We start from the raw sequence: 17,619 nt of genomic DNA, 5'->3' as shown, positions 1-17,619 counted from the left end.
ATGGTCCATCAGTTTCGTTGAAGGAATATTTTTGGCTAGCAAAAGTTTAATTGAATGTGACATTTCGACAGCTTTCAGGTTTGAATGTGTTTTCTTGTATGTTTTTGCATGACGTTAACGGCAGTTACTAACCCTCGGACATTGTCTACCAAATGCCATTACATATTTCAGTCAATTGATTGATCCCCTAAAGATATGGTAAATATCTCAGCGAGGTCCGCAGGAAATTAGCCTTAAAAATACGATCGCACACTGTTATTCTCTCTAGTTAGCAGCAGACATTAGGCATCCAAAATTATTTTCGTCTAGTCTGGCAGGCACATGCTCCCGTAGCGCATATGTGAAATTCTGAGAAGCCCTACTGCAAACAGTATCGCCAAAGTGCTGAGCAAGAGCCAAGAAAAAAACAGTTACAGTCTCAATTTGTAATTTGTAAAGACATGACAAAAGTAAACAAATTAATATTGATGAAAAACGATTAAATTACAAGATTGTATTTTCTTTGTTTTATTTATAAGGTTTATTTGTAAGGTAAAATGGACACGATCGTATTTTCGAATAAATAAATGAAAACGGCTTCTAAAACCACAACATACGAGTAATTCATTCAAACATTTTTATAAGGAATATGAATCGTAATCCGCAGTTTTTTTTTTATAAAATTCAATCCTTTATTTATCAAAATTCTATTGCAACTAGTCATTCAAAGTACTGGCTATCCTTTTCAACTACTTTCTGCTCTTTTGTCACCTACCCATTTTTTCGATTCCTCCATAAAGGGTGAGGTGCTATACCATGATAGCATTATAGGTATTATTTGTTTTTTTTTGCATACATAAGGAGCTATTATTTAAGCTATTATTTGTTTTTAAGTATAATAATCGCCAAATGATTTGAAGTAAGCATTAGTATGCTAGAATTGTATGCAAAGCATTTGTACAACTATTATCGATTGAATTCGTATACATAGTAGGGGAGCAGAACATATTATTATTACCACGGTCATTAATGATAGTAGCGAGCAGTGCAAGTGCAGATCGAACTAGCACATCGGTGACACGGTTTCTTTAAATGCTTACAGCTGCAGATCGGGCTAGTAAAATGCTGACACGGCTTTTTAGAGATTTTACAAGTACAATTTGGCCAGGCACATCGATGACAAGGTTTCCTTACACCCTTGCAGTTGCAGATACGAGTAGCATATTGATGACACGCCTTTTTAGAAGTCTTACAAGAACAAATCGAACTGACACAGCAATGACACGGTTTCTCCTGTTTCTTGCAAGTGCAGACCGCAGAAGAGCAATCAGCACACGGCGTGTTGGGGGTCTTGGAAGTGCAGGTCGTGCCAACACAACGATCGCAGCCCTTCGTTTGGACTTTGTATGAGTAAGCTCGACTTCTAAAGTGGTGGCGAGGACTGGAATGATCAACTCGTGAACGATATTTACACCAGCAGACCGGGATACAAAAGTATCCGTTCCAAGAATATCCTTTGGGACAATCCTCCTTGACTATCTTGCATGGCTGCGGGTATGATGGCTTATGTGTGGCAATAAAGCACTTCTTACACGAATTTTCTCCACAATTTTCCAAGCAAGATGCAAGCGCGACTTCGAAAGATCAAACAAGGTCATTTTAGAGTTAGAAATAAAACATACGTTAAGAAGCACATGACGATGTATAGTACCTGCTACAGTTGCCGCTACGAGAAAAACTCTGATGACGAGCTTCATGCTGCCAAGTGTTCGTTGAACTCTCTTGAATTAGTCTCTGGTTGTATGGCTTTATATACGCATGTACGTTACGAATATAAATTTTACGAACAAAATTTTTCTCGACCTTTAATCATTTAATGCATTAAACATACGGCTCGCCCGTCATTATATATGTTAAAAAAAAAATCATTTAATGCGTGATAAAGCCTATTTCGTCTAAAAGATGCACGTGTCCGCAACAGCTAGGTACTAGGCTACTGTAATTTTTGGTCAAATATAATGGTTCACTGTTGACTTAGGATGATGCATCCACGTTTTGATATTCACAAACAAACAGGAAATACACTTACATCGGTGAGCCACGTGTGTGGTATTTGGTAAACGATTCTACCAACTTGCGGCTACAATCGAATCATACCGTAAATTGCATAACTGTTTTTGGAAATGAAACAACAAATAAATAATGAATAAAAATAGTCAGCATAATAAGTAGGGTTGTGTTATAGATAAAACAAAGAAAATACAATCTTGTAATTTAATCGCTTTTCTTCAATATTAATTTATTAACTTTTGTTATGTCTTTACAAATTACATTTTGAGACTGTAACTGTTTTTTTCTTGGCCCTTGTTCAGCACTTTGGCGATACTGTTTGCAGTAGGGCTTTCAGAATTTTACATTTGCGCTACGGGAGCATGTGCCTGCCAGACTAGTCGAAAATAATGTTGGATGCCTAATGTCTGCTGCTAACTAGAGAGAATGACAGTGTGCGATCGTATTTTTCAGGCTAATTTCCTGCGGACCTCGCTGAGATATTTACCATATCTTTAGGGGATCAATCAATTGACTGAAATATGTAATGGCATTTGGTAGACAATGTCCGAGGGTTAGTAACTGCCGTTAACGTCATGCAAAAACATACAAGAAAACACATTCAAACCTGAAAGCTGTCGAAATGTCACATTCAATTAAACTTTTGCTAGCCAAAAATATTCCTTCAACGAAACTGATGGACCATCCATTTGACTCGCACTTTGTATAACCCGGTAGAGAATGCTACAATCAAGCAAAAGGCTAAATTGTTTACGTACGTGAATCGCCGGTCGCTTTTCGCTCGCTCGCTTTTATCACACCCGGCAAAGCTATCAGCTGTCTGAAGTTATTTAGTTTGTAGAAATACAGTTGATGAAAAAGCATAGCTATTTGCTACAATCAAGCACATAAGTTTTTTTTCCGGCCACTGCTACACGGCGAATGTTTTCGTATAAATACCGCTGTAAGTGGTCTTCAAAAGCAAGTAAGCACCTGTCGTTGAAACATAAAGCATCTCCCAACGTCGCAAGTCAAAATCAACAGCATAGCTATGAAGACGATGCTAGCTCTGGTTCTCCTGGTGGCGTGTGCCTCCCAAGCATACTCGTCGTGCGTTTATGGTTAGTATTATCGAATCATTGTTTTAGTAGATTTGTTTGCACATTTTTATAATTTTTATTATATTCCTAGGAAAAGGAGCGGTTGTTCATGCCTATTCTACGCATGATACGGTAGCTGTTTTGCACCCACACCACCATCTAGCGAAGGATTACCATCCTACCGTAGTACGACACTGCGCATCTTGCGCACATCCGCATCACCCGCATCACCAGCACCACTCGCACCACTCGCACCACTCGCACTACCCGCACCACCTGAACCACCACTACTCGCACCACCACCACGCGCACCACCCGCACCATCACCACGCGCACCACCAGCACCACCATCATGCGCACCACCCGCACCACCACCACTCGCATCATTCGCACTGCCGCCACTACGTCCATTGAAAGATCATCATCAATTCAATCAAGCCGATCCTCACTACAACTGAACAAGTCTTTGTAATACTTGACTAAGCGATTAAAAAATGTGCGCTATCCAATAAATACATTCCTTGAAATCGAATTATTCTCTAAAATTTTACTAGCGTTTGTCCGTCGGCAATTTAAAGGAGCTTGAATAAAAGGAGCAAAAATAATATTATCAATAATAACAAAGGCAAATTTATGTATGTTTTTTGTCGCAATTAACAGCAAACTATGCTTCTCCTTTCCTAGCGATTCTAATATACATTCAATTATCATGAAACTGATTCTAGGTAAGAGTGCAGTTACTTAAATACTCTGAAATAGTATGTTGTGGTTTTATAAGGTTCCCTTTATTCTGCATAGTAGTCAATGTAACGAAAATCTCTGTGATGAAATATTGCTGCATCTAGTAGTAGTGCGATTGAATATGGTTGCAGGTACACTGCCTGTGGCCACAACGCTTGCACGGTACCGGATGGATCTTGCAAGGCTCCTTGCATGGTGGCTTAGGCGTGGGGTAGTAGCACTTGACGCATGTAGGCACTCCGCATGTGACTGGCTTTGTGACATGCTCAGGACATGGTGGCTTAGGCGTGGGGTTGTAGCATGGCGGCTTAGGCGTGGGGTGGTTGCATGGTGGCTTCGGCGTAGGGTTGTAGCATGGTGGCTTGTGTGCCGGAACGTAGCACTGCTTACAATCCGGCTTACCACATGGTTTGTGGTACTCCACTCCAAAAGCAACTAGAAATAATAGAGAAACATGAAATGGTTAGATTTGCAGGAACGATGGATCGGTAAATATGCTGCATGGGGTGCTCCTTACCTGCTACTACTGCGCCAACGAGAAGAACAGTGAAGATGAGCTTCATGGTGCGACTGATTTCAATGAGCTTGAATTGTTTACTTACTCTACAAATATACACTCGGCTATATATATGATCGTAAAAGTACATGATCAGACATACCATAAAAACATGTAATCGTTAATCAAACACGTGTTGAAGCGTATCTTCCAAGCCACAAGGAAACAGCACGTGTTTCATTTCTACGTACAGAGCGAGGATGAGCGAAGTGGTTTGTCTTAACAATTATGCTCCATGCTATTCACTACATGAGGGATAAAAACTATTCTATTATTTGGAAGAGGTCCTTTGTGTTGTTGACATGTTGAAAGGGAAAAATGTTTTGCCTGAATATTGATCAATGATGCAGTATCGAAGCAGATTGTCGGGAAACGGAAATGATATCATTTTCAATTTTCAAGTAAATATTCCGGTATCGTTTTTCATCAATTTTCATCACATTTCTGTTGTTTTATAATTATGTACGGTATGAAATAGTCGTACACTTATTTCATTGTTGAGTCGGATGCGATTGTTTGCTAGTAGAACGAAAAGCTTTGTGTAAACATTGTGGTCTTCATGCTAGCATCGTATTACTATTGTTCCGATATCAATATTTACACGTGCTTTGGCACGTGACCCCAGAATACATGCCATGCATTATTTCAAGACGATCATTGCATTATCCACTTGATATAAATACAGCAACGAGCGATTGCAAGAACCAGTAATTCAATCGACTTCTTCAGCTCCAAAGTAAGGATATCCCTTGACACCGTTAATCAACCCAGAATGAAGTCGCTATTTGCAGTTGTCCTGTTTGTTGCTTGCGCCTCTCAGGTGTACTCGGGTAAGTTGGAAATCCTTTCAGCTAGTCACTTTACATTCAAATAAACATACCTTTCAACATACATTTCATCTTCAGCATGCACCAGCCGCCTTGTAGCCTACCAAGTTCCGTCTACCGTGCATCATTACGAGTATGTCGAGAATTCTGTACCAAGCATCAAGCATCTTCAGCCGCTCATCACCATCCCGGCCTGCGGATGCAAGACACACACCCCCAGCCTGTATCCGTGCCCATACAGGCGTCATGGTCCGTATGTTTAATATTGTCCAGATACGTGAATTCGGCATTCGACATGTGAAAATCTTTCCCCAATAAGTTGTTACCAAAACATGAATTGAGAAATTTCACACAAAGGAAATAAAAAGCGATCATTTTTTCAGCGATGAAGCATTTGATTCTGAATGAATGTAGAAAATGAAACAAAGTTGGAACAAATCTCTTTAGGATTGATACTATTTGAAGAAAATTATATGAATCATATTATCCTTATGTTGTTTATGATAGTCACCATATATCTTATATGATCGATTGCAATAACGAGGTGTATAAATATCCGAATAAAGAAAATGTCTTGAGTCTCGACAGCGAACGTTGGAAGAACATAGCGATCACGATAGTGAACGTTGCAACAGTTATTATAGAGACCTGGAATATAAATTTAGTAATTATTATTACGATCACTGTTGTTGAAAGTTCAGATGGTTTTAGAAGACATTGGAACTACCCATTGTGATTCTCTAACCGTTAGGTTGCTTTGGTCTAGTAAATATGATTTATTTTAAAAAGTATACAATAATATGCTTATCGGTTCAAAAACTCCTTTGATAGATTCTACCTTTCATGTTTGGTGTTAAGGTTTGGTAGACTATTATTTGGTATGAAAAATATTTAACAAAATAATAACAAAGAGTGATAAATTTTTGCTTTGTACAGAATTATAGCAATGGTGTTGAAAAAGGGTCGATGGCTCAATCCATCTTAACTCACACCACAAGCAAAAACAATCCTTAATCTTACAAATTCGATTGGTGGGATGTACAAGGTACGTAATAAAACCGTTCTCTTTCCCCTACCCTAATCTATGAAGTTCTAAAGTTAGTGATTCATTGTATCGATTATTTAACCAGCTTAATTATGAAATTCGCTTTTTACCATATCATATCAAACCGTATACCAGTATGAAATCGGGTGAATCAGCTAGTAAAAACTTAGAGAAATGTATAACTGTAAAGGAATAAAACAACTAATGTGAAAAAAAAACAGGGAAATCTTTTCAGGGTATGTGTAACAATTTATTATTCGATGATTTTCACGTTCATTTGGCTGTTTATGTCTCCGAGGGAACTAGACATACGGACCATGACGCCTGTATGGGCACGGATACAGGCTGGGGGTGTGTGTCTTGCATCCGCAGGCCGGGATGGTGATGAGCGGCTGAAGATGCTTGACGCTTGGTACAGAATTCTCGACATACTCGTAATGATGCACGGTAGACGGAACTTGGTAGGCTACAAGGCGGCTGGTGCATGCTGAAGATGAAATGTATGTTGAAAGGTATGTTTATTTGAATGTAAAGTGACTAGCTGAAAGGATTTCCAACTTACCCGAGTACACCTGAGAGGCGCAAGCAACAAACAGGACAACTGCAAATAGCGACTTCATTCTGGGATGATTAACGGTCTCAAGGGATATCCTTACTTTGGAGCTGAAGAAGTCAATTGAATTACTGCTTCTTGCAATCGCTCGTTGCTGTATTTATATCAAGTGGATAGTGCAATGATCGTCTTGAAATGATGCGTGGCATGTATTCTGGGGTCACGTGCCAAAGCACGTGTAAATATTGATATCGGAACAATAGTAATACGATGCTAGCATGAAGACCACAATGTTTACACAAAGCTTTTCGTTCTACTAGCAAACAATCGCATCCGACTCAACAATGAAATAAGTGTATGACTATTTCATACCGTACATAATTATAAAACAACAGAAATGTGATGAAAATTGATGAAAAACGATACCGGAATATTTACTTGAAAATTGAAAATGATATCATTTCCGTTTCCCGACAATCTGCTTCGATACTGCATCATTGATCAATATTCAGGCAAAACATTTTTCCCTTTCAACATGTCAACAACACAAAGGACCTCTTCCAAATAATAGAATAGTTTTTATCCCTCATGTAGTGAATAGCATGGAGCATAATTGTTAAGACAAACCACATCGCTCATCCTCGCTCTGTACGTAGAAATGAAACACGTGCTGTTTCCTTGTGGCTTGGAAGATACGCTTCAACACGTGTTTGATTAACGATTACATGTTTTTATGGTATGTCTGATCATGTACTTTTACGATCATATATATAGCCGAGTGTATATTTGTAGAGTAAGTAAACAATTCAAGCTCATTGAAATCAGTCGCACCATGAAGCTCATCTTCACTGTTCTTCTCGTTGGCGCAGTAGTAGCAGGTAAGGAGCACCCCATGCAGCATATTTACCGATCCATCGTTCCTGCAAATCTAACCATTTCATGTTTCTCTATTATTTCTAGTTGCTTTTGGAGTGGAGTACCATAAATCATGTGGTAAGCCGGCTTGTAAGCAGTGCTACGTTCCGGCACACAAGCCACCATGCTACAACCTTACGCCGAAGCCACCATGCAACCACCCCACGCCTAAGCCGCCATGCTACAACCCCACGCCTAAGCCACCATGTCCTGAGCATGTCACAAAGCCAGTCACATGCGGAGTGCCTACATGCGTCAAGTGCTACTACCCCACGCCTAAGCCACCATGCAAGGAGCCTTGCAAGATCCATCCGGTACCGTGCAAGCGTTGTGGCCACAGGCAGTGTACCTGCAACCATATTCAATCGCACTACTACTAGATGCAGCAATATTTCATCACCGAGATTTTCATTACATTGACAACTATGCAGAATGAACGAGATCGTATTTTCGAATAAATAAAAAAGCACGGTTTCTAAAACCCCAAAATACGAGTATTCGATACAATCACATACCCTAGCAAAACATCGATGCAGAATGAGATTTAGTAGCATTCAGAAGCACAGAAGCAGAAGATTGATGATCTTCGCATGTAATGTTAAATAAACCATTCCGTTTTAATAATGTTTTATCGTGACTAATTAACATAGTAAGACATCGATTAACCAATCATACCTCCAAACGGATCATAAAGTGCTCAAAGTTTCAATAGTTATTTCAATAGTTTAAAAGCACATCCCATCTAGTGCTTTGAAGCGAATAAGCAAACGAAAGAACAGCTGAGAACTAAGAATAGTCTACCAAATCAATGAGATAGCATTTTACACTGTAGTTCAAATATCGTAAACGTATAAATGCGTTTGGTGTAAATATTGTTGAACAGATAACTGATGTTTTTATTTGCACATCTTGCTGTTTAAATCATCCCATTAGAATACATTCCTTTGTCTGCTGCTGCTGCTGCTGCTGCTGCTGCTGTTGTTGTTTCTCACAACAGCAGTAATCATCAGTATGTATTTGACTGGAGTAGTCCTGTACACACAATCGTCCATTCCACGTGAATCCTTTCGGGCATTCGCGGCCCTCTAATTTTGGTTTACAGGCGCAGCACGGTCTCTGGACACAGGGAACGGTTTCACATTCCGTATGACACAGCAAGCATGTCGCGCAGTTAGGATGATGCTCTTTCTCTGCACACGATACAACGGGTTTAAGTAAAATTATAACAATCGAAAACTAATTATGATCTCCCAGCATTTCAACTTTATTTACCTGCAGCTACGTTTAGCGCATACAGTACAAGTAAAACACATATGATTAGTTTCATTGTCTAACAATCGTAGCACTCGTTCCCTCAACAAATGTGAACAATAATATACACTGGCATAGGGTCGGTTCATCGCTTTTATAGGCAACATTTGATAGTTTATCTGTTGCACCATATGCAGCTAATGAGCAGTTGGAAGGGAACTAGCGGTGAGCAGATTATTGCTTCGGATTTTTTTTTATTTGACGCACACTGGGTCTAAATAAAACGTGCCTGTTGCTAAAACACACATAGACACTGCTTCGGTCGTTTGTATCACATACCACACTCACTCAATGTGTTTCAGTTACACGTGTGTCTTTGATGCATGTTTGTCATAAAATACAACTTGTACAAATACAGAAAAATGTGTTTGTTATGCACGTGAACAGTGTACAACATAGTACCAGTTAAATTAATCAGCAATTGACCCACAGGCTGTCAACACACCGTGGGGAAAATCGGAAACGATATGTTCCATCTGAGAAACATTTATTTAAATACCACACTATTGGGGACCTTTTTTTGGTCGTCTTTTATAATAAGCACAGAGCATATTTTGAATTAATCACAATAAAAACGATCTTATTGTTAGATATGGTAATCATAGTTGAAATTGTGAAAACTACGGACAATTTAAAATTTAATATAGTATAGTAACAGTGTTTCTTATGTTGAACAATACTTCATCATCATGCTCAAACATTTTACCATCTGAAGCGTCCGATTGTTTCTCTTAACTTGTCTCTTAAAGTACGACAACAAATAAGCATTTTTGAAGTTAGTTTTGTAGTTTGTTTTTTATTCTTCACAATTTCATGGCAATGCCGGATGCCTTCGGTGCTCAAACACCACCGCAGCCACAGGATTCGGGTTTACTTTGGCGCTGCATGCAGCTGCTACCATCCCATTCAAAACCCTCGGAACAGTACCGTGCCGAGTCTTTCTGCTGCACGTTTGGCTTAGTTGCCTCGGATCCTAACAAGCGAAAGAACAACTATGTTATAATATTGTGTAGCACCGAATCGTGTAGCTTATATTACCCAAAGTACCAGCAGCAAACATCGCCACAATCATGAACAACACACAAATCCACTTCATTTTGATCGGTCAGTAGGGCTGTTTAATGCGACCACGAGAATACCTTGCGCCGCCTTCAATGGCACTCCTTATATACCCCGACCCCGCGTGCAAATGGATCTGCAATTTATGTTAAAGCTTCCCTGCGTCACGTATCTTCCTGACCACGTGTCACGGTGGCTGACCTTTGCTACTGCGCCAGTTCACACCAGTGCGATAAGCTGTTTGATTGCCAGGTGCCTGTTGGACATGCGTGCGGTATCCTTGCAGCTATCTAGTGTCATTTATTTGCCTTTTGGATATTATTATTTTTTCAATTCTCAATAATTGAAAAAATAATAATATCCCATTTGAGTATTGCAAGTTTATTTAAAAAATTATCAACCTAACCTAATAAATTACGATGCCTAATAAATGAAGCGCACAATGAGTGTTGATAAAAATAATTATGAAACAAACAAATATATTGAACCCCGCTTAATAAAAAAAAAAATCTAGAATTGGTTCCGTTCCGTCTTTATTCGCGTTAGCAACAATGCTCTGCTTACAAACGTACGATTGTTCCCTTCGTTTGAGGCCACTTTTGGGAGTGAAACATGACACGCGTTCGATAGTGAAAGTCGCCTAAATGGCACGAGGTAAGGTCAGGTGTGGTTCTGCTGCTCACTGGCGATTGCTGCCGCTGGGCTGCTGCTAGTGATACTAGCAATCTTCTCTGTATGCCATTTTGACCTCACTGACTGGAGCGACACGACACGATGATGATCTGTTCGCATAATGTCAGCAACGCGATGCATGCACATCATCATCATCACCATCATCACGTCAGAGCGTGTAACGGAACGGACGGGGACACACCTCTCGACTGAAGTGCGATAGGAAGCGGCGATGGTGATTGCCAAGGTCACCGTGGCCCGCCAGTCAGCTGAGTGGCCGGTACAATTCAAGTCACTTAATCAGGCGGCTCGCCACGATCATGCCCGTTCGCATCAACCACCATCCCAGACGATCGTCAGTGATACGTCATCAGCGTTTTCGGTAGCGTTTTCGTGTGTTTAATTGAAGCGGGGGCCATCTCGCAGACACACAAATACACGCAGACAGTCAAACGGACGCGGTAGCATAGCAGGGTTGAGCACGTTGCATATACCGGCATCACCGGGCGGGGTGCGAGTAATAGAAGGGACGCCGCCATTCGCACGCTCATTGGTGCAGCATAATCGGACGATACGCCGGACCACGCCGCGCACACTCACGTAGGGACCGGAACGTGTAAAGCGGAACCGGTACCAGGCATCGTACCATGCTTGCCGTGCGTGGGATGTAGGACGTTCGTGGGTTCGTGGGATCTTTTGAAGGGTTAGACGGTTTGCGATCGGTTCATGATCATCTGTTTCGACTTCAGCATTGGTCAGAGGTGTCGCATTATCCTTATCCATCACAATTCGCTGACTCTAGGGTATCAAATCGAATGCAATCATCGTCTATTGCTGGAACAAGGAATGGCAAACGTGCAAAGTTCATCGCTTAAAATGACGAAATCTTTCGTCAGCCGTCGGCGGCATCCGAAAGGTGAGACTTTTGTCTAATCGAGACCGGGCCAGTTGTCCGTTGTTGGCAAAGAAAGCGTTTTCTTATCGCAACAAACGCAGCGACAGGTGTGTCACCGTGAGATCGCGACACACGGTTCGCCGCGGTGACGAATGTGAGGCCGCAAAGGGCGCTAAGGTCGACCGAACGCAATTTGACCGAATTTCGTCGAAATCCGGCAACACCGAGACACGACCGGTGGTTGACAATTGTTTCACGAGCTGTCCGCGCACACTCTCCTGTGTGCGTGTGTATTTGAGAGAGAGAGGGCACTCTGCTGCCACCACAGAACCCATTTCGGACGGAACTTATCGGACACCTTTGCGTCGATGAGTAACGCGAGTGAAACATCCGATCTGAGCTGATGAGGGGTGCGATAGCAGCCGCTACTGGTGATATGTCAACAGATAATTATAAAACTGCGTTGTTACTGTTTCCGTCGAGTTCGATGGATTAGCTTGGAAAAGTACAGGCAATACAGTAGCGCTGGCCCGGTCAGCATATTTTGCAATCCTCCTGCAAAGTAGTACGTTAGCGTGCTGTTTCCGTTTCAACAATCACGTTACCATTGCCAATTTTGACGCAAAACGCGATTCCCCAACATGCTATAAAACGGCAACAGCAAAAGGGTATACTAATTTGCATCCCGTCTCTTCCGTGCTTCGTATCAGCCGGATGAAGGAGGTGGTGGAGGTGGGGGGGGGGGTGGCGGTAAGGGAAGGTTGTGCAAGGATTGCAGTTCGGAACCAGAAGCGATACACTTTCCCAAGGTTACGGAGGTGCTGGAAAGTGGTATTGCAAAATTGAACAGATAGAGAGAGAGATAAAGAGCTCACATCCGTCGCGCGAGGAAGAGAGAGAGAGAGAGAGAGAGAGAACGCGCGGGTGAGCGAGAACACGAACCTCAAAATAAACCAAACAAAGCAACGCCACGCGAGATACTACACGCATCATCATCATGCGATTGAAATGTGTTTGCGTGCCCGCGAGTGTGTGCTCCCCGTTGGCCCGCGAGAGAAGTGCGCTCCCGCGGCGTGCTTATAACGACTCACCACCGGCCCTAGCAACACTCATTTCTACGAAACGTTCGCCCGAGACGACGACGGTCTCATCGTCATCCCCATTGGCAGCTAGCGCGCGCGTATCGTATGATTTGCTGTGGCGCGATTGTCTTGTGCGTCCCCACCGATTCTGGTCCGATCATCGTCGACTCCAGCGTGAGATAGCCAAGTGAGGAGTCCCCCTGAAGAAATTCGCCTTCGTTCTCAGGTGGAACACAACGAAGACGACGACGACGACGACAACGTGAAGAGCACGTTGGGAGATTTGTGTTCTCGACAAAAGTGGCGCGACTCTCTCGTGTGCGAATAGTAGCGCGCGGTAGTAGTGCGAGTAAGAGAGAGTGAGTTCGACTGCCACGCTGCGCACGCGAGGAGCTATCCGTCGTCGACGAAGTTCTCGCACCGAAGAGTCTCGAATCGGCCGTCGGAGTGACAACGTTTCCCGCCGGAGTAGCAGCCAGTAGTGGCAGGAACAGCAGTAACACCATCAGCAGCAGCAGCAGCAGCAGCAGCAGCATTAAGGTGTGCAGAGGCGCCTCCATCGTGGCGTCCATCGTGCGTTGGACGGAACAAAAACAACGAAAACATTCATTTTCCTCCCAACCCCACTGTGTGTGTGTGTGTGTTTGTGCGTGCGTGCGTGTGTCGCTAGGAAGTGCGTGGTGACCATCGGTTCTGCGTGTGTGCGCGTGTGTGTGTGTTTGTAGCACTTCAGTAATAGTGCCGTGGTGCCGTCGCGCCGTGTGTTTGAACACTGAGTTCGCGTTTCTGGTGATTCAATACACTAATTCGATACAGGCCGCAAAATGCCGTCGGAACCGCAAATCTTTAATCCGCACCCGGATGTCGCGGACAAGGCGTACATTAACAGCATGGAGCAGTACCAGGAGTTCCACCAGCAGTCGCTGGACAATCCGGGCCAGTTCTGGGCGAACGTGGCGAAACAGTTCCACTGGGAGACGCCGTACGATCCGAAGAACTTCTTTTCCTACAACTTCGACGTCACCAAGGGACCGATCTTTGTCAAGTGGATGGAAGGTGCGTCGACCAACATTTGCTACAACTTGCTGGATCGCAACGTGAAGAACGGGCTCGGTGACACCGTGGCCTACTACTGGTAAGGATGGAACAGGCGATGGAAAATGGGGAGGGGCCCAAGAGCCCCACTAGATCACATCAGCTTCTCCAGTTACTAGCTTTTTGTGAAAATTATGTAACCAGGAAGCGCAAGGCTTTCGTGCTTCTTGCATTCTCCACACACTTCTATCCTCCATGATTCAGAGAAAGAAAGAGAGAGCGAGGAAGAGAGAGAAGAAGAGAGAGAGAGTGAGATCGAAGCAGTGGAAGAGACAGGGAGAGCGATACTAATCTGGGGAGAGTATCGAAGGCGAGGCGAAAGGGAGAGAAATGCATATCAAAATCCACTTCATGGAAACAACCCCAAGGCTCTCCGGTGGCGGTGCCTTTTGTTCCTGTGGCCGCAAGGATGCGCCACACGGTTTGCGGCACTCGTGCACAGCTGAGAGGACGCCTGGAACGGTTGAAGGTCAGACAGGAGCAGCAGAAGCAGCAGGAACACGTTCGGTGGAAGTGGCGTGCTGTGGCTTACGTCAATTTGTTCCATTGATTTTTTGGGTTTCCCACACACAGTCGAAATTTTGAGGGGCAGCCAGCGGCCGCAACTAGAACCTCCGGATGAGATTGATGCATGACGCGAGTATCGCCTTCGCCACAAAAACGACCTGCTCCAGCTTTTTCGATGTTTTAGAATCAAACCTACCTGTTCAATTGCGCTTAGAGGTTGGGTATGGGGTGTCGGTTAGAACCGTAGCTGCAGTTACGGTGGATACGGACATTCCCCTACAAAGTGACAGGGTAATGGCAACCTTCTGCGCCTTGCCAGCTTGCCACTAGTAGTAGTAGTAGCAGGCCCTGTGGAAGTGGCGCTGTGGAAATGAATAATTGAAGGAACGAAAAACGACGATGGTGTTAATTCAGGTCGATTTAATTCGCCTGCGGCACCGTGGAGGTTAAGCGCACCCAACACCGTTCGCCGTGGCCCAACTACGTCCGCGGTGGTAATCGTTTGGCCGGACTTTCGATACCATCGCTTCGGATGAGCTACGGGGATACGGCGCACGGTTGGTCGCCGACCTGCAGTTCGTTTCTAGGGCGCAATCAAAGCAAGCGATTGCGATTTGAATCGCTTGCTACGGATGGTGCAAAAGTTCAAATCCAACACATACGTTCGTGCGTGTGTGTGTGTGTGTGTTGTGTCACTATCCGCAGCTCATTGTAACAGCGCGATTGACCCGCTGGTTACGTGAGCATTCCGTGCGCTGTAGTTCTCCAAACAACACCCTCCCGAAGGAAGCATAGCATTTCCAGCTTCTCGCTCGAGAAGAGAATGTCTTGTCAATCTGAGAGGGAATGAAGGACAGACGACGAGGGGGGATAGTTTAAAAATAGATCAGTTCCGTTTTCCAGAGAAGGTTATCAAGCTTCTCGATTGCAGCAAACCTACCTTCGATTCTCTTGTCCTGCATTTGATCGGATGTGGGTGCAGCGACACGCTCATTGGAGGGCATTGTGACCAAGGTTGCTTCCTAGCCAGCGCACATTCACCAGCATGCAACAGGTGATTGGTGACTGCTATGCACGACTATTTTTTTTTATTGTTTTAATCTGTCACTAGAATCGTGATAACGGGAAGGGAATGGCGACCTTCGCAGGCACGTTTTAATGTCTCGCAGTTATGCTGCACCTAGAATCGCATATCCATTTGCGAGCGGGGCCATATACCTCTCTCTAATCGCGTGGATTGCGTCAATGCCGGTACGTATACACGCGCGTCCATTATTCATATTCCTGAACGTTGTTAATACGAGTAGGACAGAAGCCGAGCAGCAGCAGCAGCAGCAGTTGATGTGTAAATATTGTATCAAACACACTTCGCTTCTCTTACCCTCGCACCCTGTAAGCCCCCTCGACATTCGATCATACATTCCACGACGTCATTAGTTGGCCAGGCTTGGGGAGTAACACTCTTCTCATCTCTTGCCGTCTGCAAAGTGGAGATTGAAGATGCTAACTTCCTAACACAGACTCCCTTGGTCGATTATTCGTTTTGCACGCCGTCAGCCAATTTGCGACCTCTCCTCCTTCTCGTACTCCTCTTCCTCCACCTGCTCCGTTCTGCGTGACGGATCCGTGTCTGTTTGCAGTACGTCTCTTCGCGTAAACTCACTGTTCCGCGTCTGCAGGTGGCATCATATCGAGCACATTTACGTCACACTCAAGCCGAGGCGCCGTCGATTGCCGTTTGACGTTCGATTGGAAGCGCGCGATGATTTAAAGTGTGTCCCCGAGCTGCGCCGTGACACCCCAAAGTGTGTATTTTGAGTCTCATGTCAATGGCTGGTGGTTCCACAAAAAATTGGCGTCCTCTCTAGCCACCGGAAATGCTGTGTCACTCGAGCACTCGAGAGTTTATGGAGCAAAAACAAATTGAAATAGAAAAACATGGCGCATGGGAGTACTCTGGACAACTCGAGTGTACCCTTGTCTTCTCAACTTACCGCCATCGGCACTCTGCTGACAGCGAGTGTCGTCGTCGTCTTCTCCGAGTAGCGCTCTGTAATGCAAATGAAAAGCACGTGACTGAAGATGCAAGGCCACGCTGGAGGCCACTGATAACGTCAGCCGCATGACCAAGGATACAGCATGACCAAGGCTGGAAGAATGTGTGCTCCGGAGCCTGGAAGAAGATGCTATTAAGCCTTTGCCCTTGGGCAAGCTGATGCTATGTCATCACGTACAGCTCCGTGAAACGCTGTTCCGGTATTATTATGGATTGCAAGGAGTTGTTTGGCGACATAAACCCCGCCACATGGACTGCGGAGTCCAACGAGATGAAGCACGTGTGGCATGCGAATTTAAAGTTCTCGCGTAAGAGCGAATGTTAAGAGCACGATTCGCTTCACTATCGACGTGCCATCTTAGCGTGTGCGCGCTGGATGTGAAACGATGCACAATGACCAATATGACCAACCGAACTGCCGAGCGTGTCGGCGGCGTTACGTGATAACGACCAATTTGTCTTCGTTTTCCACTTCTCTTCGTTTTGCCTTTCAATCAGTGTCCAGCTACGGTCCGCGTTATCTGTCCCATTATCTATTAATTGTTAAATCATCCGACCGTGGTCAAGTGTTGGCGACGGCGACGGCGACGGCGACGGCGACGGCGGTGATTTGTGACCAGCAATCCATCCACGCTGCTACTTCGACCTTAATAATATTGCGGCTTAGTAGAAGGAGAGAGGGGATTTGGCAAAATCCTACAATGGATTATGGGTATTGTTTTGCTCGTTAGGGTGCAGGTGAGCGGGGTGAGTAGTAGTTACAGTTTCGCGTTGCGCGCGCGTCCCATTCACCGCCGGATGGCGAAATCGACGTTTCCAAAAATCCATTTTTAACTATGTGGCCGTACTTTAGGGAGGTCGTTGGTGCATGAACAACTTTTTTTTGGAACATTTTTAACGACTGCGACGGTGGCCATATATGACTGAGAACCACTTACCACAAGCTGGCAGTTATGCTTCGACAGCAATTAGCATTGCCGTTTGTTAATGGTTAATTAAACGTCCCTCAGGTAGCACAAGAACAGCGCTCAGCGAGACACTGCGTTACCATTCGTTTAAACACTGCGTTTACTTGGATGATACCGTGAGCAACTGTTAGCGACCCGTAAAGGCTCCTTGTATCCACTAGAACGTGACCAGCTTGGAAGCATATCCAACAGAGCCTGCTACGCATTAC

At 44.2% G+C, this 17,619-nt stretch overlaps 1 protein-coding gene across 1 annotated transcript in view; it reads left to right on the top strand.

Moving 5' to 3' along the window:
* Positions 1 to 12,771: 12,771 nt before the first annotated feature.
* LOC125957295 (acetyl-coenzyme A synthetase) overlaps positions 12,772 to 17,619 on the top strand; it is an 8,620-nt gene continuing 3,772 nt past the window's right edge. Inside the window, exon 1 of the mRNA XM_049689902.1 lies at positions 12,772 to 13,919. Coding sequence (XP_049545859.1) covers positions 13,609 to 13,919 — 311 coding nt within the window. The 5' untranslated portion in view covers positions 12,772 to 13,608. The remainder of the gene's footprint in view (positions 13,920 to 17,619) is intronic.

This window comes from Anopheles darlingi, chromosome 3, assembly GCF_943734745.1.
Source record: "Anopheles darlingi chromosome 3, idAnoDarlMG_H_01, whole genome shotgun sequence".
Lineage (NCBI taxonomy): Eukaryota > Metazoa > Arthropoda > Insecta > Diptera > Culicidae > Anopheles > Anopheles darlingi.
Note: the sequence above shows the minus strand (reverse complement) of the source record. Positions and strands in the feature narration are given on the sequence as shown.